Genomic DNA, 19,992 nt, shown 5'->3' on the forward strand with positions numbered 1-19,992 from the left:
CACGGCAGGCCTGGGGCACAGCCCCAGGAGCCACGGATTCCTCAGGTTTCAGGGGGACTTTGATCCAAAGACGCCAAGTGGGGAGGACCCAGTAATGAGCTGAGAGGGGGACGCAGAGGACTGGCGAAGGGGCGAGGTGAACATGGGGCGTGGCTTAGGCAGGGCAGGAGGCGGGGCCTGAGTGGGCGGGGCTCGGCGAGGGTTTAGGTCTCCTTAGAGCCACCAGCACCTCAGGACTTCCCCCTCAGGTGAGCCGTGCAGCGCCGTGTCTCCCTTCCCTGGCTCCTGCTTAGACAGGTATGGGCGGGGACTGGGTCATTGGTGAGCCCCAAAGGCTCAGATCTTCTCTCCAGACCCAGGTAGGAGTTGAGGTTTCCGGGCGCAGTGAGGGGGCGTGGATCCTGAGCCTTCTTATTCAGGAGTATTTGCCTAAGGGTCCACTGCCAGGATTGGAAACCTGTACCCCTTGCTTGAAATTGTAGGAAAAACGTAGCGGTTTGTGCCTCTGGTGTGTTTCTAGGGCGAGGTTACCTGGCCTTCCATCAGACTCCCAAGGAGTCGCCAAGTCCTTTGGTGACCAAGAGGCGCGGTGCTCAGGGACAGCCATGACTTGTCCAAGGTCATGCAACTCTGCCCACGCCTTGGCCGGGACCCTTTCTGGCTTCCCCAACGCAGGGTGGACCCTGACCTGCAGATCCCTGACCCCAGGACCCCTGTCCTGAGCCCTCACCCGTCCCTCCTGACCACGTTTATCTCTCGCATGTCCCTCCCTCTCCAGCAGCCAGCAGAGGCCAGACTCCAAGGAGACAGATACCCATGCGGCTAAACCAAAGCCTGGGTTACACCAAAGCCTGGGTTACACCACCGCAGTGGCTGCAGCTCGGGACCCCTGGGGCAGGAGTCAGAGCAGGGGGAGCAGCAGATGTGCCACCAGGCCTGGCCATGGGGTCCACAAGCCAGAGGAGAAGGGGGCAGATATCTTCACAGGGAACCTTCCAAGGGGCTAGGGGCTTTGGAAGGGGTCCCCAAGAACACTAGGAAGACTGGAAGCAGGAGAGGGGAGGGAGGTACCCATATCCCCCCCGCCCCCTTCCTTTCAGCTCCCTCCCCCACTCCTGCCGGGAACCTAAAGGCCAAAGTCTGACCCAAGGTAAAAAAAATTGATTGTTTTGCGGAGAGGGGCAGGAGTGTGCTGTAGCGGGAGTGGCAGGGGAGGGCACAGCCCCTGGTCCTCTGGGGTGCTGGGGAGCTGACTGGAAGGGTGGACAGAGGCCAGAGCAGCGCTCCCACCCCAGTGTGTGTGAAGTGAGGAGCAGACTGCCTGCCAGGGCTGATAAGGGGCCCCTGGGGCTCTCACAAACGGTTTCTCACTGCGGGGCGGGGTATCCTGCAGGGTTCAACAGGGGCTCTGAGCATGGAGCGGCTTCGGGGTCTGCTCCAGACAGCGGTAAGAGCAGGATGGTTGGGGGCGCCGTAAGCCTTCCCGCAGCACCCTCGGCCCCCCTCCCGGCCTGGGGCCCCTCCTTTCTTCACTTTCTCCCTCGGGTTCCTTTCCTTTCGCTTCCTTCTCAGGCCCCTCTCCCTGCCTGCTCCTCACGTGGCACCCCAAAGTCCCTGGCACCATTGTTGCCAAGCCACCCCCACCCCCAGGCCTCTTCTTCCAGCTTCACACCTACCCTGCCCCCCAGCAGCAGCTGTCCCCGAGACCCTCTCAGAGCATCTACAGGCGTGTGGAAGGCCCCCACCAGGGGCGCCTGGCGGAGGAAGAGGAAGACGGGGAGGAGGGGGCGGAGCTGGCGGCCCGCTTTTGCCCCATGGAGCTGAAGGGTCCCGAGCCCCTGGGCTCTAGACCTGGGCTGCAAAACCTCATACCCTGGGCAGCGGCAGGACGCAAGGCTGCCCCCTACCTGGTCTTGACGGCTCTACTGATCTTCACTGGGGGTGAGAGCCATCCCCTTTCTCCCAAGGAAGGGCCCCGGGCTGGGAAAGATTTCTGGGGTCCAGAGGGAGGCACGAGGAGAATCCTCATCTTGCCACCCACCAGCTTTCCTCCTGGGCTACGTGGCCTTCCGAGGGTCCTGCCAGGCATGCGGGGACTCCGTGTTGGTGGTAGGTGAGGACGTCAACTCTGAGCTGGGCCTGGACTCTCACCAAGGCACACTGTACTGGAGTGACCTCCAGGCCATGTTCCTGCGGCTCCTGGGGGAGGAGCGCCTGGAGGAGACCATCAGGTAAGATCAGCCTGCCCCTTTCCAGGCCCTTGCTGTCCGCTCCTCACCCACTCGGACTGCCTCCCTTCCTAAATCCTTCCACCTGCCTCACTGGCCTCCTGTGCAGTGGTCCCGGGAAGGGAGGCAGCCTCCAGCTGAGACTCCAGGAGCTACGAGGGAGCTGCCTGAGTGACAGCAAAGGGTGCAGCATCAACATGACGGGAGCAAACCCAGAAGCTCCCGACTGCTGCACCCAGAGGCCTGGCTAGGGTCTGTGGCAGCGGGAGCCTGGGGGACTCTGCACCTGCCAGGGGGTGCCGGGCAGTCAAGGATGAGCAGGCCCACAGCACAGGTAGGTGACCTGTGCCATTTCATCCCAGGCCTGGTCACTGTACCCACTGCCCTGTCTGGACCAGGAACAGTGTTTCTGTGGGTCTCCGGGGTTTCTAAGCAGTCACATAAACTGCGCATAGTAGAAAACACATGTTCTCTTTTCCAATCCTTATTCATTTATTTGTTTATTTACATGTGTTTATTTTGTGGTACTGGAGATTGAACGCCAGTGGCTTTCACACTGAGCTATATCCCCAGCCCTTTTTTGAGATAGGATCTTGCTAAGTTGCCCAGGCTGGGCTCAAACTTGCAATCCTCCTGCCTCTGCCTCCCAAGTGCTGAGACTACAGGTGTGTGTGCGTCGCAACACCGGGCTCCTACCAATCTCATACCTTTTATCTCTTTTTCATTTCTTAGTGCATTGGTGAGGAGATGTATTTAGGCTGACAGTAGATATCCTTGCCCTACTTCCTGAAGTTCATAGGAAACTTTTTTTTTTGGTACCATGAATCGAACTCAGGACCTTGTGCTTGCCAGGCAGGCTCAGCACCGCTGAGCTACATCCCCATCCAGTAGGAATCATTTAATAATACTTTGGCTCTGGTTATGAACTTTGCTGGAGACTCTGGATGGCATTTTTCCCCCCTCTCATACTGGGGATGGACTCTGGGTACACCCTCGGGCACTTATTTATTTACAGTACTGGGGACTGAACCCAGGACATTTATGTAGGGAACAGGGAAAGGGGACGTTACTAGAACCTCTGCAGTTAAGTCCTAGTCTCCTGTGAGCCACTGCAGTACAAGGCAAATTACAGGAAAGGTAGAAAAATGAGACTGAGAAGAAGCTGAGCTTTGGGTCTGATCAGTGCTGCTCTGGGCGGCAAAGATGAAAGCCCCCAGCTTACCACACCTTTTATTCAGTACATCAGGAGAAACAGATGTAACAAATGACTTGCAGAGAGTTCAGTACATCTACGTAAACAAGATGGTAACAGTCCAAGAACAATGAGGAACTGAGTAGATGGTTGTTCCTCCCAGGATGTTTCTTGTCCTGGAGAATCACAGCATCACCAGATCACTGAGGTCTCAGTTGTGACCGGAGGCCAAAATGGAATTATGTCTTGGGATTCCATAGCTGGGCTGTAGGCAGGAGGACTAGGCTAACCAAATGATCTTTCCCTAAAATTATGTAGCATTGCTCCCGACAATTTACACTGAGCTACATCCCCAGGCCTCCTCTTATCTTTCTTTCTTTCTCTTTCTCTCTTCCTCTCTTTCTCTCTCTCTCTCTCTTTCTTTCTGAGACAGAATCTCACTATGTATTCCAAGCTGGCCTCAAACTCCTATCCTTCTACTTCAGCCTCCCAAGTGCTAGGATTACAGGTGTAATCACCTGTAACCACACCTGGCTTGTTTTATTATTTTAAATTTTATTTATTTAGCAGTACTGAGTATTTTTTTCCCCCAGTACCAGAAATCAAACTCAGGACCTTGGGCTTGGCAGGCACTTGTGGTGCCACTGAGCTACATCCCTGGCCTAGTACTGGGTATTTTAAATCCAGGACCTTTGTAGTGAGCTATATCCCCAGTTTTTATTTTTAAAAGGTTTAAAAAAAATTTTTACCAGCTTTTATTTTTTTAAAGGATTTCACTAAGTCACTAAATTCCCCAAGCTGGACTCAAATTCTCAATCCTCCTGCCTCAGCCCCCCAGAGTGCTGGTATTACAGGCATGCACCACCATTCCCATCTAAGGATCCAAGGTCCCTTTTTACCTTGCCTTTTCTGAGCACTTTTGGGGGGGGGGTACCAGGAGTCGAACTCAGGTCCTTGCGCTTGCACAGCAGGTGGCGAAACCACTGAACTAAATCCCTGGCCCAGTATATGTAGGTTTTTAAAAACAGCAATGCAGGCCAGGGATTTAGCTCAGTGGTTTCTCCATTTGCTGTTCAAGTGCAAGGACCTGAATTTGATCCCCAGTGCCAAAAAAACAAAATAAAAATAGTAATACTGGGCTGGGGATGCAACTTAGTGCTAGAGTATATGTTTACTGTGTGCAAGGCCCTGGGTTTAGTCTCTATCAAGTACACACACACATGCACATTTGTGAAAAATTCTATGAGTTCATTATTTTTAAATTTAAGAAATATGGAATAATATGGTTTTTTTTTTTAAAGTCATTCCAAACCCACTATTCAGGTACAGGTTTTGTTGTTGTTGGTAGTGGTACTGGGGATTGAACCTGGGGCCTTCACATTGAACTACAACCTCAGACCTTTTTTTAAACTTTTTATTTCAAGACAGGTTCTCACTGAGTTTCCCAGGTTAGGCTTGAACTTTTGATCCACCTGCCTCACCCTCCCAGAATTCTGGGATTACAGATATAACTATCTTCAGTGTGTTTTAAATCTAGATTTTAAAACTCATTTCAGTGTATTAAAGGTCTGTCTATACTGCAGTGTGTACCTCTAGGTGATCCTTCCTTGCTGCTGCGTGAGAACTCTGCATCCTCAGGTTTTATGCACTATTTCAGACAAGCACTTAAGATTGGATGGGGGGCCCGGGGATTTAGCTCAGTGGTTTTGCCACCTGCTGCTCAAGCACAAGGACCCGAGTTCAATCCCCAGTACCAAAAGAAAAAAAGAAAAAAAAGATTGGATGGGGACTTGGGTCAGGGGGTCAAACATAGCACCAACTCTGTGGACTGCAGATTGCAGTCCTAATCAGAGCTGAGGATGGTGGCTGAGACTAAGGAGCCTCATCCAAATGGATTCTGAAGCAGTAGAGAAGCACTATGGACTGACTACATATGAAGAGGGAAAAGATAAACCAGATGCTAAAGTCCTCAATGAAAGTGTTCAAGCAGCTGATTGGTTAGATTCCAGCCAATCATCGCCTAATGGTAGGAAAGGGGGATGGTGTGGGCTTCAGAGGGAGAGTTTTACCCCAGGGGAACTGGTCAAAACTCTGAAAGGTCGACCCAGGAGCACCTCCAAACCCCAGAGGGGACCTGAGCCTCCCACTCCCAAGTCCCACAGGTGACTGGGGCTCTCGGGGGAGAGCCAGGACTCTGAAGGCAGCTGCAGATGATGAACGGGGGGAGAGCTTGTGTGCCACAGGACAGGTACAGGTGGGGCCAGGTGACAGGTAAGCGACCCAGATGACAAGTAGGCCACTTGGGAGCGGAGATGAGATGGAAGAGCAGCAAGAGTTTGGGAGACAACCTGAGCATCAGGCAGTGACTAGGAAAGGAGACAGGGTGAAGTCTCCAATGGGACGAATGCCCCAATGTTTCCACTGGGAGCCTCCATGTGAAGCGTTCGGGGAAGCTGAGGTGGAGGACCTTGTGTGACAGAGGGTCTGCTGCTCCAGCCCAGTTGCCCCCCCCATACTGGAGATTGAACCCAGGGCTTTCACACCAAGCCACACTCCCACCTCTTCTTTTTTTTTGGTACCAGGGATCGAACTCAGGACCCTGCTCTTCTGAGGCAGGCGGCTGAACCACTGAGCTAAATCCCTGGCCCTCTTATTTTGAGACAGGGTGTCTAAGTCACTAAGTTGTTCGGGTTGGGGTCCAACTCGGGATCCTCCTGCTTCAGCCTTCCAGAGTGCAGGCAGGTGCACAGGTGTGCACCACCATGTCCAGCACAGTTGGCACTTAGAAGAGCATTTCCTTGCCTGGCACGCACACATGCTCCAGTGTATATGAGCGTGCACGCGTGCTCCTGCCTGTGTAGGGGCAGCAGGTGGACTGCAGGGTTTGGCCTGAGCCAGGAAGAACAGAAGGGGTAGTAAGCAGGACCCTGGCTCTGAGGAGCTAAGATTGTATGCAGGAGGCCCAAGGAACCCCTCGGCCACAGAGCTGGTGCTGACAGGAGAGAAACTTCCCCCATTTAGGTCTCTCGAGTCTCCCAAACTGGGGCGACTCAGGCATCCTACCCACCGCTGCGGGCGCCTGTTGGTTCCAGCTCCTCTCCTGGACCCCAATTCCACCTCTCCACGCAGGCAAATCAGCCTTCGGGAGCGTATGGCTGGCTCGGCCGGGATGGCCGCCCTGGCCCAGGACATACTCGCGTTGATGTCCCGCCAGAAGCTGGACCATGTGTGGACCGACACGCACTATGTGGGGCTGCAGTTCCCCGACCCGTGAGTGCCCGGGGTCCGGGGGGGGGGGGCACGGGGGGGGCGGGGTCGCTCACCAGCCCTCCTCCCCCGCTCCTCAGGGCTCACCCCAATGCCTTGCACTGGGTGGACGAGGACGGGACGGTCGGGGAGCAGCTGCCGCTGGAGGACCCCAACGCCTACTGTCCCTACAGCGCCACCGGCAACGTCACGGTGAGCGCCTCTGGCCCTTGCCCGAGTCGCGGCGGAGGGAGTGGGCAGAGCGCCTCACGGTTCCCCGCGTCCCCAGGGAAAGCTGGTGTACGCCCACTACGGGCGGCCCGAGGACCTGCAGGACCTGAGGGCCTTGGGCGTAGAGCCAGCCGGCTGCCTCCTGCTGGTGCGCGTGGGGGGGACCAGTTTTGCACAGAAGGTGAGGCGTTGGGGAAGGAGCACCTTATGGGGTGGGGGGCTGCGGGGACCTCAGGGCCGACCTAAGGATGGGAAGCGCCTAGGATGCTTTGTTAGAGGGAGAAAGGAAAGATCCAGCGGGTTATAAGAAAATGTTGGTAGAGAACCAACATTCCGGATGTTCCGGGACATCAGATGGGGTACAGAATAGACAAGCTGGTGGGGAGGATGCCTGAGGGGTGTTGGGCTGCAGAGGCATCGTCCAGGGTATAGAGTGGTCAGACAACGCCTGGGGATGCCCACAGCTACTCATTAAGGACGGACACTTGCTGGGCACTGTGGCTCATGCCTGTAATCCCAACAGTCTGGGAGGCTAAGGCAGGAGAATAGTAAGTTTTAGCCCAACCTGAGCAACTTACTGATTGAGCAAGACTCTGTCTCAAGATCCAAAAGGCCTGGGGATGTAGCTCACTGCGAAGACCCTGGGTTCAATCCCCAGTACCAAAAACAAATAAGAAAAGGTCTGGGGATAGCTTAGTGTTCCCCAGGTTCAATTGCCGGTACTGAAAACAGAAAAAAAGGACAGACAATTGCAGAAGGAAAGTGCCAAGGGCCATTTCACTTTTCCTGGCTTTCCTGGCCTCCCCAGGTGGCCACTGCGCAGCATGCTGGGGCCCTCGGGGTGCTCCTGTACCCTGACCCAGCAGACTTTTCCCAGGACCCTCACAACCCAGGCCTGTCCAGCCAGCAGGCTGTGTTCGGACACGTGAGTCTGGGGAGCCACCAGTGCGGCCCTGAGCTTCATGGCCAATGACCTTGGAATGGGACTGACCCTGGCCACAGTTGCAGGGTGGCTGCCGCTTTCCCCACAGGTACACCTGGGAACTGGAGACCCCTACACGCCTGGCTTCCCTTCCTTCAATCAAACCCAGTTCCCCCCAGTGGCATCCTCGGGCCTCCCCAGCATTCCTGCCCAGCCCATCAGCTCAGACATTGCGTCCCATCTGCTGAGGTGAGGACTGTGGGGAATGGGGAGGTGTAGTGGGGGTGCCGCAGCAGGCTATCAGTGCCTCTGGGTGAACTAGAAAAAGGTGATGCTTCTGGGAGGACACACCACTTGCTTGGGCCCATCATTTAGTGAATGAACCTCTAGCTAGGTTTCACACCTAGCTCTGCTGGACACTCTTGAGCAGGGCACATCCTGTACAACTGTCCAGGGCAGCCCTGGCTGTACTACCCACCTTGGCAGGGTGCAAGGCCTGGACCCCGAGTGTAGGAGGGAGGGAAAGAGTGAAAGGGAAGCTTGAGGCGCTTCTGTAGCCTGAGCCTCTCTGCCACTTTCAAAGCTTTCTGTTCTACTCCTTTACAGAACTCTCAAAGGCCCGGTGGCCCCCCAAGAATGGCAGGGACACCTCTCAACGTCCCTTTATCGCCTGGGCCCTGGGCCAGGCTTGCACCTTGCAGTCAACAACCAGAGAACCTCCACCCCCATTAGCAATATCTTTGGGTGCATCGAGGGCTTTGCAGAGCCAGGTATGCCTCTATCACCCATGGCTTGTGGGAGCAGAGCCTCTGCTAAGGACCTGAGCCACATGGGGCTGGTGCAGGAGGCCCTAGGGACAGGACAAGGGTGGTGACCAGGGGAGGGAGGCTGGGGCTGATGGAGGTGGCAGCCCTTATGTTACAGCCTGTCTGGGACAGTTGCACAGTAGAGTTCCCCAGCACTGGAAGTGAGCAAGCCTAAGTTGGATGCTGTTACAATCAATTCAAGCATAAATGAGAGGTCAGATACAGGACTCTATCAGGCTTAACTAGATGTGGATGGTGGTGGGCATCCAAGTAGGTTTCAAGCTGGAGAGCAGGTCGGGAGTACTTGGGGAGGAGGGCAATGCCACTAAGTGCCCATCCAGTGAATCACCAAGGGGAAGGCCCTGGGAATACCCCGGGAATACCCCCACACACAACCTGGAGGTGCAAATGCGCCCCAAACATGTCCTCCCCAGATCACTATGTTGTCATCGGGGCCCAGAGGGACGCGTGGGGCCCGGGGGCAGCCAAGTCCTCAGTGGGGACTGCCATTCTGCTGGAGCTGGTGCAGACCTTTTCCTCCATGGTGAGCAATGGTAAGGTCAGGGCCACAGCCTAGGCTGGGCAGAGCTGGGGCAGAGGCAGCTGGGATTGCAGACAACCTGGGCTCCACACGCTAGTGTGTGGCCCTGGCCACATGTCACTTCACCTCTGAAGCATTGCTTTCCTCCTTGAGAGATGAAAGTGCCAGTTGCGCGCCTGGGTCTGAGTGACAAGCAGAGTCCATGCACACAGGCGTCTCCACCACTCTTATAGCTGAGACAGGGCAGAACCCAGGGGGCTGGGATGGGGGCTTGATGAGAGGGAAGGAGAAACCTCCCTAGGGACCAGGACAGAGGGAGACAAATGAAGGGGCCTTTGGTGCCCCCCCACCGAAAAGCCCATGCTCCCTCCCTCACTCCTGCTTTGTCCCCAGGCTTCCGGCCCCGAAGAAGTCTGCTCTTCATCAGCTGGGATGGAGGGGACTTCGGCAGTGTGGGCTCCACAGAGTGGCTGGAGGTGAGTCAGGGTCCTGGGCTGGCAGCCAGGCAGTGGGGAGAGGTAGGCAGGTTCCCTCTCCACACTTCCCCCACCCACAGGGCTACCTCAGCCTGCTACACCTCAAAGCTGTGGTCTACGTGAGCCTGGACAACGCAGTGCTGGGTGAGCTGGGGCAGTGTCCCCACTTGGACCCCTCAGGCCCACTTTGGCCCCTGTGCCAAGCCCTGAGCCTGGCATCCCTCCCTCCCTCCCTCTCTTCAGGGGACGACAAGTTCCACGCCAAAACCAGCCCCCTTCTGATCAACCTCATTGAGAACATCCTGAAGCAGGCAAGAGGGGACCGAACAGGGAGTGAGGGGAAGCTGGTGGGGGCAGAGTCTGAGCCAGGTCCCCTCCCGCCCCCAGGTGGACTCCCCTAACCACAGTGGGCAGACTTTGTATGAACAGGTGGTGTCCACCAATCCCAGATGGGAAGCGGAGGTGTAAGTTGGGGTAAGAAGGGGGCAGAGGGGTGGGGCAGCCTGAGTCCACAGAGCCCTCTCACCGGCCCGGCCCCCAGGATCCGGCCTCTGCCCATGGACAGCAGTGCCTATTCCTTCACGGCCTTTGCGGGGGTCCCTGCGGTGGAGTTCTCCTTCCTGGAGGTGAGACTTCCGGCCGGCCGGCTCCTTGGCCATCCGTTGGCCCTGTGCACCACGCCCCCACCCCCTCCGTGTCCCCGCAGGACGATCAGGAGTACCCGTTCCTGCACACGAAGGAGGACACCTATGAGAACCTGCACAGGCTGCTTCGAGGCCGCTTGCCCGCCGTGGCGCAGGCCGTGGCCCAGCTCACGGGGCAGCTCCTCATCCGGCTCAGCCATGACCACCTGCTGCCCCTTGACTTTGGCCGCTACGGGGACGTGGTCCTCCGGCACATCGGAAACCTCAACGAGTACTCTGGGGACCTCAAGGTTCAAGATGGCAGCCCAGCTCCCGGCCTCTGGGGTGGCGGGTGCTCCTCCCCTTAGGGTGCTGCCCAGGCCAGGGGGTCCGCCCCTCCTTCTCACCCCATTCCTAGGGTATAGATCTCCAGGAGCCTGGCCCTGTTACTCCGGCCTCCATCACCCCAGCCTGAGGACAGAGCCTGGGATGAACCCCAACATTACACATCCAGAGTCTTCTCTGGTCCCATCATCCTGCCCCCAGCACCCCCATACTTCCTCCCTCCTGGTCCCAGCTCTGTCCCCCAGCACCCTGACCCCGTCCTAGGCCCCAGCCTGTGCCTTGCCCTCAGGCCCGCGGGCTGACACTGCAGTGGGTGTACTCCGCACGTGGGGACTACATCCGGGCGGCAGAGAAGCTGCGGAAAGAGATCTACAGCTCGGAGGAGAGCGACGAGAGGCTGATGCGCATGTACAACGTGCGGATCATGCGGGTAAGGCCCCGCCCCTTCCAGTTCCCCCTCCCGCTGCGTGTTTTGCTGCGGCGCCCGCTTGTTCTACCTGCACTCGGCTGGTTGACTGCTTGGTTCCTGTCTTCTGGGCGTGCCCTGTCCTGGATCCGCCGTGCTCACAGACCAGCCAGGCTAGAGGACCTGACTGGGCATTGAGGCAGGCCCCGTGGAGTGATGCCACAGACATGGAGGGCCAGCCCTTTGGCTACCGTGGCTTGTGGCTCGGCCAGCAGGGCTTCCGCCTATACCCCGCTCCCACACCCCTCCAGAGAGATAGGGCACGTCTCCCATTGTCCACAGTACAATAGCTACAGGGTTCCAGCCTGGGAGGTGCAAAAGACTAAGGAAATTCAGAGCGTGGAGAACTGGATTGGATTCCTTCCTGTGACAAGGTGGGGTTGAATCCAGATAGGCTGCCTGGAAGAGGTGTCACGTGAAAGTTAAGTGCATATTCACTCGCCAGTCCTTCCTGATGAGTTTGGAGTGTTTGGCAGATCACATTCCCTGTCTAGTTCCTCATCCTCCCATCTCCTCACCCTAAGAACTCAACCCCTAAATCAGTGGTGGCGAACCCATGGCACATGTGCCACAGCCACAGGGGGCTGTTTGTATCACTGAAAGCTCTAAAAGGTTCGCCATCACTGCCCTAAACCGTTTGATTTTAGAAAATGGGTCAGTCGGGACTGTGTGGCGGGGGACAGGGTCACAGGGTAAAATTAGAAGCAGAACCATCCCTGCTGAACAGGGGGACTCATAGTGTGCTGGTGGGGCCACACGTGTACACAACTGCGTGGTTTGGAGGGAACATGTCACCCCTGAGGAGTTACTCTTCTTTCTCCCCCAGTTTTTTCCTGCATGTGCCACTGCCCATCTCCCTTGGCATCACTCATTCCTTCTTTCTGCTTTCAGACTTGTCTCTCCAGCTCTTCCTTCCTTGCTTCTGTCTCCTGGTGTCTCTTATGCTCCTTTCCTTCTCTGTTTCCTCTTCTTCCTCCTCTCCTTCTGCCTTTCTTTTTGTATCCACCACTGAGACACACATGACCCTGGGGTGAGAAAAGAGATTGGGCATGGCTCATTCACATTCATAGGTCTTGGTTTATTTCCTGCTGTGTCAAACTCCAGAAACAGCCTGCTCTGAAAGTTGCTCCCCACTGAGGAGTAAAGGGCCTCTGTGTGTAAAGGTTCACAACTCCAGTTCAGGGGTGGATGCAGCAAGACTCAGGACTTCAGACCCAAGGAACTCTGGCTGTGGTCCAGGGGTTGGTAAACTACAGTCAGCATACCAAATTCAGCCTGCTGCCTGTTTTTGTCAATAAAGTTTTATTGCAGTATGAGCCATGCTCATAGGTTTCCATGTTGCCCATGGCTGCTTCTGTGCTAAAGCAGCCACACTGAATAGTTGCAATAGAAACAGCATGGCCCGAAAAGCCTAAAATATTTACTCCTTGACTTTTTGCAAAGTTTGCTGACCTCTGCTTTAGACTGTGTGACTTGGGTCTTGAAGAGGCAGAACTTGGGTTGGTGCTAAGAAGACACTGGAGCCTGGAAAGACAAGAATAAGGATGTGGTTTAAGTGAAATAGGCCTGGCTTTCCTTGAAAGCAGGGTGTGGGCCAGTAGAGCCAGAAAGAGGCCCTGTGCAGAGGCAGAGGGGAGAGGAGCACCAAATAGTGGGGTAGAGGTCAGCTGTGGGGAGCCTTACATGCCAGGATAAAAAGTTTGGATTTTGAGGGTCTGAGCAACCAGGATATGTCAATGAAGAAGGTATTGTGCATGAATGGGAAGGTTTTGGGCCAGCATGTAAGTGGTCTGAAATTAATGAAAGCTGAGCCCTGCATGAGGTTGGCAGGTGGCAGCAAATGCCTGTTGGTGGGGACTGGACTGATGTGAACCATTTGGAAAGAAAAATGGACAGACAGGGTATCAAGGAAAGAGGAGAATAATAAACTAGCAGCTGCCATTTATAAAAAGCTCCCATGTGCTACACACCTCACTCCATTTTGTCTCATAGGACACCCTCCCCCAAGCCTATGAGGTTGCTAGCATTGTGTGTTGCTAGTTTTTTTTGAGATGGTCTCTCTATGTAGTTCAGGCTGGCCTTGAACCCACTGCAATCCTCTTGTCAGCTTTCCTGAGTGCTGAGATTACAAGTGTGTACGACCATGTATGCTGCTAGTATTGTATTCAGATACCAAGGCTCAAAGAGGCCAAGTAACTTACCCAAGTCAAGTGGGCAAGCTGCAGGTGGTGGTGTGGCAGAGCCGGAATTAGAGATCAGGCCATCTGGTCACCCATAGCCTGTGTTCACCTATTCTTACTCATCTGTGAGACCAGCCTCCAAGAACACCTGTGGTGCTTTGAGGAAATGTGGGTGGAAGTCTCAGGGTTTGTGGCCCCTCCCCATGCTGGGGATATGGGGATGAAACCCCAGCTATTATGCATGCTAGGCAGGCACTCTTCTACTGAGTCACACCTCTAGCTCCTAGGCAGAAGTTGTTGTTTTTTTTGGTACCGGGGATCAAACTTGAGACCTTGTGCTTTCAAGTCAGGCAGTGGAACCACTGAGCTAAATCCCCGGCCCTCCTAGGCAGAAGTTTTGGGAAAGGTTGGCACCACCATTTATGTGAGCCTACGTCCAGGTACTCCCTGATCCAGTAAGGCAGGATTCCACTGGGTGATTTGGCAGTTGTGCCCACAGAAGTCCTGGTGACAGTTGGGGCACATACTTGTATGAGCTTTGTGAGGAAACATGTTAAGGCTGCCTTGTAGAGATTGCGATGTCACTAGGCTGGCGCCCAGGCGAGGATTTGAAACTCTTCCCTGAGCTAGGCATGGTGGCACATGTGTATAATCTCAGCACTTCGGGAGGCTGAGGCAGGAAGATTACAAGTTCAAGCTTGTCTCAAAATACAAAATGAAAAATGGCTGGGGGTGCAGCTCAGTGCGAACGCCCTGGGTTCAATCCCCAGTGCCTGAAAAACAAAACAAACAAAAAATCCTTCCCTGGTTGATTCTAATGTGTAGCCAGGGTTGAGAACCCCAGGGCTGAAGGTAGAAGGATGAAGGAGGTCATTTTGAGGCCTGACCCAAGGTGGAAACAGGAGGGTGGGACAGTGGCCAGGAAAGAGGCCATCTCAGGAAGAGGGAATAGGGCCGGGGATTTAGCTCAGTGGTTCTGCTGCCTGCCTCAAAAGCACAAGGTCCCGAGTTGAAAGCGGGAACAGCACCTGGGACAGAGGGTGACAGGTTCATCAGTAGGACTGCGTTGTCCTCTTGACCTTTGACTCTGTGCTGTAGACATTGGCAGAGGGGGGACTGGGGTGTGGGGAGATGTGGTATTAAGACAAACAGCAGGACAACAGATTGTTCTTTGAGGCCTTGGGCAGGGAAGTGAGTGGGCTAGAAAGGAAGGAAGTCTGCAGAGGCAAGACGCAGGCTCCAGGGGCTCCAGCCATAGAAAGAAACCCCCACAGCTGCAGGAGTCATCCTGCCCAGCTACTGGTTATGTCACTGGATGCCAATTCCTGAGTGGACAGAGAAGTGACCTTGAAGGAAGCTGCTGAACCAGCTTTATAAAGCAGGTCCTAGGTCCTCAGGTCAGGAGCTGCAGCTTGTAAGGGTGGTTGTAGGCTTCACCCCAGGAAGCCCCCACTAACCTCTACACCCCACCCCCTACCCCGGCCCCATGCAGGTGGAGTTCTACTTTCTGTCCCAGTATGTGTCACCAGCTGACTCCCCATTCCGCCACATCTTCCTGGGCCATGGAGACCACACACTGGACGGCCTGCTGGATCATCTACGGCTGCTGCGCCCCAATGATGGCTCCAGAGCTTCCAAAGCTTCCTCCTCTGGGCTGGTACCTGGCCTGAGCTTCCAGGAAAGCCGCTTCCGGCGCCAGCTGGCCCTACTCACCTGGACGCTGCAGGGCGCGGCCAACGCTCTTAGCGGTGACGTCTGGAACATTGATAACAACTTCTGAGACCTGCAGGCTCTGGACCCACACACCCCGGTCCCTTTGGTGACAGCTGTTCATCTCCCTGCTTGTGTAGTGCAGGTGAAGGAGGTGACCCCATGCACCTCTCGTGACCTCTGATCCTATTAACCCTTGTGGTCTCTTCACCGGCCCGGTACAGACATCTGCACACTTTGGGCCTGCAGTGTAGGTGAGCAGACCTTCCTTAATGTGACAGCCACGCTGTCGTTTAATCAGAGAGCAACATCCCTTTGGGCAGTCACAGTCCCTTGTCCCTCGGAACAGGATCCCCGTACCTAGACCCCACGAGAAGCTGTGATAGACCTTGGACCTGGCCAGCTCCCTTAGTGGGAGAGATGCCCAAGCACCACAGCCTTATTATGGCCAACAGGTGGTCTGTGGTAGGAGGGACACAGAGTTTGCATATCAATAAACCAACCAGTGACATCTGTTGCTCATAAGCACCTTCCTCCTCACCCCCATCCTCTCCCTTCCTCCCTCCCTTGAGAGCTGGGAAGTGTTGGGCAGGAGGGATCAGAGAGGACACATGTAGGATGCTGTCTCTCTGGGCAAACTTAGCTGGAAATTGCAGAGCCAAACATAGTGGCCCTTGCCTGTAATTCCAGCACTCTAGGAGGCTGAGGCGGGAGGGTTGCAGGTACAAGCCCAGCTTGGGCAATTTAGCAATTTAGCAAGACCTTCTCTCAAAACAAAAAATTTTTAAAGGGCTAGGGATGTAACTCAGTGCAAAGGTTCAATTACCAATGCAAGAAAAAAAATCTTCCTAAGGAAATTGCCTAAGAGCATAATGAAGGTTCATTTTCCAAAGACCACCGTGGGTATGAGTGGGGTCTTGGCTTTGGAGCCAAGGATAGCTGCATAATTTGCAAGCCCTGGTGCAAACTGAAAATTCAGGGCTCTTTTTGGTTTTTTTTTCTAGTACCAGGGATCAAACTCGGCCTTGTGCTTGTGAAGTAGGCACAGTGCCACTGAGCTAAATCTCCAATGTTGGGGCCCTTGTTTAATAAGCAGGAACAAGCCAAGTGTGGTGGCACTCCCCTGTAATCCCAGCACTTGGAAGGCTGAGGCAGGAGGATCACCAGGAGTTCCAGCCAGTCTGGGCTACATAGTGAGTTCGAGGCCAGCCTGAACTACATTGTGAGACCCTATCCCTCCACCCAAAAAAAGCAGGTACAAAGCTTTACAGTCGCTAACTGTAGGGTGTTCCGTTATTCTGTAATTTGCTACTTTCTGTCACACTTCCCTGGGCTTAGAGATACTCTGTGTGTGTCCCTCCCAGGTACCCAGAGTTCTGCTCCACAACTTAAGAATTTGGCAAGTACCTGATCCTGACCCTCCCTGGTCTTGTGTCCAGGTCCCTGTGGGCAAGGAGGGGACAAAGTTCGTCCCTTGTGGGGGCAGAGCGGAGCTGAGAGCCTACATGGGGGAGGGCAGGCAGGATCCCCAGCACATGCTCCATTGCCCCTGCAGACTTCACTTCCAAAACTTAAATTCAGTGATAAAATTATGGTTTTCCAGATGGCAACTTAAAGGGCCGGGGATTTAGCTCAGTGGTTTCACTGCCTACTGCACAAGGACTAGAGTTCAATCCCCGCTACCAAAAAAAAAAAAAAAAAAAAAATGGAGCCCAGATGGCAATTTAAGAGCCTTAAAGCCCAAACACAGGGCCCCCTTCTGAGCATGCTACCCTGTGAGACTGCAATGGTCATGTGCCATTAGGTTGGTCCTGCTTGGGAATTGGCTCCCTGGGATCCCCTTTGGCCATTTTTGTCCAGTGAGGATGGAGAACTTGAAGTATGAGCTATAGGAGGGCAGGGAATTATAAGTGCTGCTGCCCCACTCATCATGGTTTCAGGAGGTGGTGGCCCTGGCTCTTGCGCCCTGGGAAGTGGCATAAATCCTAGGGCCCGGCCAGGAATGGTGGCACATGGCTGTAATCCTGGAACGTTGGGAGGCTGAGACAGGAGGATCATAAATTCAAGCCCAGCATAGGCAACTTAGAAAGACCCGACCCTAGGTCAAAATTTTAAAAATAAAAAGGGCTGGGGATGTAGTTCAGTGTCAATCCCCAGGGCCACTAAAAAATAAAATAAAAACTAAATCCTGGGGCCCATCTCCTTGGTCCTCTCTTGTCTCCAGAGTGGCAGGAGAGGTCTCACTTACTCCTCTGGTCACTGGGAAGCAAAGGCCTCTTAGTCTAAGGCTGCAGCTATTTGAACCCCTTGGTTTCGGGATGAAATGTGGCCTCTTTTTTAACTCCCAGCCCTGATTTGGTGGATGGGTTCACAGGACCCTGAACCTAAACAGGATCAGAAACTTACTCAAATGCTTGCTTGCCTGACATATACTCCAGAACAAATTTCCAAAGTGGCTTCACAGGCCTCCTTCTCCTCGTCCATCTACTTCCTGTAGTAGACAGAGTAATGGTCTCAATAAAAATGTCCACATCCTATCCCTGAATGTTACTTAACATGGCAGAATGGACTTTACAGATGAGATTAAGTTAAGGATCTTATAGTGAGGAATGTAAGCTGGGCATGCTAGGCAGAAGGATCACAAGTTGAAGCCCAGCCTGGTCAACTTAGTGACTTGGGGAGACCTTGTTTCAAAATATAAAATAACAAAGGACTAGGGATGGAAAGTCCCTGGGTTCAACACTGGTACCACAAAAAAGAAAAGATGGGGAGAGTTACAGGCAGAATTGTGTGTCTTCCTCTCCTAATTCCTATGCCGAGGCTTGAACTTCCAGTACCTGTGTTTGGATATAGGGCCTTTAAAGAAGTGATGAAGTTAAAGCAAGGCCCTGATCTTAAAGTGGGGTCTAATCTAATCTGATGGGTGTCCCCATAAGAAAAAGTTTGGACACACAGAGACACCAGGGATGTGTGCCCACAGAGGAAAGACCACGTGAGGACATAGCAAGAAGGAAGCCATCTCCAAGCCAAGGACCAAGGCCACAGGGGATGCCAACCCTGCTGACACCTTGATCTTGGGCTCCTGGCCTCCAGAACTGAGAGAAAATAAATCCCTATTGTTTAGTTTTGAGAGGGTTGTTTTGTTTTATTTGCAGTGCTGGGAATCGAACCCAGGGCCCAGCACGGGATCACTCTAGCACTGAGCCAAATCCCTACCCCTTGGCCTATGATATTCTTTTCAGGTAGATCTAGCACACCAATACAAGGGCGTATCCCAGGTTGGGGCGGGGGTGTGTGATTATAAGCACCTTCATAAAAGGAGACAGGAAGGTCAAAGACAGAGACATGACAGTAGAAGCAGGGGTCAGAGTAAGAAAGATTTGAAGGGCCGGGGATTTAGCTGAGTGGTTCTGCCACCTGCCTGGCAAGCCCAAGGTCCCAAGTTTGATCCCTGGTACCAAAAAAAAAAAAGATTTGAAAATGCTCCCCTCCTGGTGTTACGGTTTATATCTAGATGTCCCCCAGAGCCTTGTGCACTCATAGGTGGGGCTTTGGGGAGGTGACTGGATCACGGGTGTGTGATATTCGTCACTGCCTTAGTCCACGGATGCGTTTCTACCGGTGTAATGTCGGGAGGTGACTCCTGATGGGAAAAGGTGGGCCACTGTGCGTGTGGTCTGGATGTATAGATGTCCCTCTTCTCCCTTGATGGCTGCTGCTTCCTGGCTGCCATGCTATGAGCTCTTTCTCCGAACCCCTCTGCCATGCTCTACTGCCTTGGAGGCAGCGACTAAGGACTGAAACCTCCAGAAACTGAGCCAAAATGAACCTCTTCTCCTTTAACTTGTGGGTATTTTGTCTCAGAAAGTACCTAAGACACCTGACTTTAAGATGAAGAACGAAGCTGTGGGTGTCACTCAGCGGTAGAGCACTTGCCTAGCATGCCTGAGATACTGACTTGTGTTCCCAGGGCTGGGGGTGAGGAGGAGGAAAAGGCCACAAGCAAGGGACACAGATGACCTCTACAAGCTGGAAAAGTCAAGGAAATAGACTCTCCCCTGTCGCTTTCCAGAGAAATGCATCCCTGCAGACACCTTGATCTTAGCTTCAGAGCATCCATTTTGGATTTCAGTCCCCCAGAATTGTAAGAGAATTTGTGGTTCATTTTGTTTTGTTTTTGGTGCAGGGCATTGAACCTAGGGCCTTGTATATGCTAAAACTTCACTGTCCCACTGAGCTATACCTCCATCCCACTTTGTGTTGTTTTAAGCCATTAAATTTTTCATAATTTATTACAATAGTTTTAGGAAACACATTTCTGCCCCCCCCCCCGCAAGCTCAGTGCTGTCTTCTAAAAAACCTGCCTAAAAGAGTGTAGCCAGGTGTGATGGTGCATACCTGCAACCTCAGCACTTGGGAGGCTGAGACAGGAAGACTGCTGCAAGTTTGAGGCCTGCCTGGGCAACAATGAGTTCAAGGCCAGCCTGAACTACACAGCAAGACCCTGTCTCAAAAAACAAAACAAAAAAATTGAAAGATAGCATGTGTCCCAAGTTCCTCCAGCCCGCACACTGCCCCTTCACAGCTATGTCTGTGGATGCCTTCTTGAATCCCTGACAACACGGCCTCTTCACAGTGGATATAGCGGGGTCATTAATCTGCATGGTACCTGAATTGTATTTTGGGAGCTGGGTGCACACCTGTAATCCTAGCACTCTGGAAGCCTGAAGCAGGACTATCTCAAGTTCAAGCTCAGCCTGGGCAACTTAGTGACTTAGTGGTGATCATCTGCACTCGTACCCTGGTGAGAGGGGTTGGCTGGCATGGCAAGAGCTTTCCCGACTCCTGGGTGCAGACTGTGAACCCATCCTCTGCACACTGTGGGGCCATAGCACAGTTGGGGGTGGGAGGGACAAGACTCCCAGAGCAGGAGGGAGGTCCCAAGGCCCAGAGCAAAGCTGGAACAACTGATAACCTTCCAGTGGTGTAACAGACTGGGTCTGTCTAACATTATCTTGCTGATTCT

General features: G+C 53.9%; 1 protein-coding gene across 19 annotated transcripts; it reads left to right on the top strand.

The window, feature by feature from the left end:
• The first annotated feature begins 198 nt into the window (after positions 1–198).
• Positions 199–15,477, top strand: Tfr2 (transferrin receptor 2). Of its 19 annotated transcripts, none has more exons than XM_021254498.2 (20): positions 199–248; positions 1,101–1,150; positions 1,394–1,447; positions 1,692–1,941; positions 2,045–2,231; positions 6,550–6,690; positions 6,768–6,879; positions 6,956–7,078; positions 7,706–7,822; positions 7,929–8,068; positions 8,426–8,589; positions 9,060–9,179; positions 9,560–9,642; positions 9,693–9,786; positions 9,886–9,953; positions 10,030–10,106; positions 10,184–10,268; positions 10,349–10,576; positions 10,900–11,040; positions 14,749–15,477. In XM_021254498.2, exons 3-20 carry the CDS (start codon positions 1,415–1,417, stop codon positions 15,034–15,036), a joined length of 2,451 nt encoding a protein of 816 aa, XP_021110157.1. In that variant the 5' UTR covers positions 199–248; positions 1,101–1,150; positions 1,394–1,414; the 3' UTR covers positions 15,037–15,477. The 19 variants fall into 19 exon arrangements, with proteins under 19 accessions (XP_021110157.1, XP_087052484.1, XP_004840240.1 ...); XM_087196358.1 differs by having other exon boundaries at positions 201–248; positions 9,723–9,786; XM_004840183.4 differs by having other exon boundaries at positions 202–248; positions 1,665–1,941.
• Positions 15,478–19,992: the final 4,515 nt, after the last annotated feature.

The sequence above is a fragment of the Heterocephalus glaber genome, unplaced genomic scaffold, assembly GCF_053883595.1.
Source record: "Heterocephalus glaber isolate CG9 unplaced genomic scaffold, H.glaber_assembly_v1.0 deba00001610, whole genome shotgun sequence".
NCBI lineage: Eukaryota > Metazoa > Chordata > Mammalia > Rodentia > Bathyergidae > Heterocephalus > Heterocephalus glaber.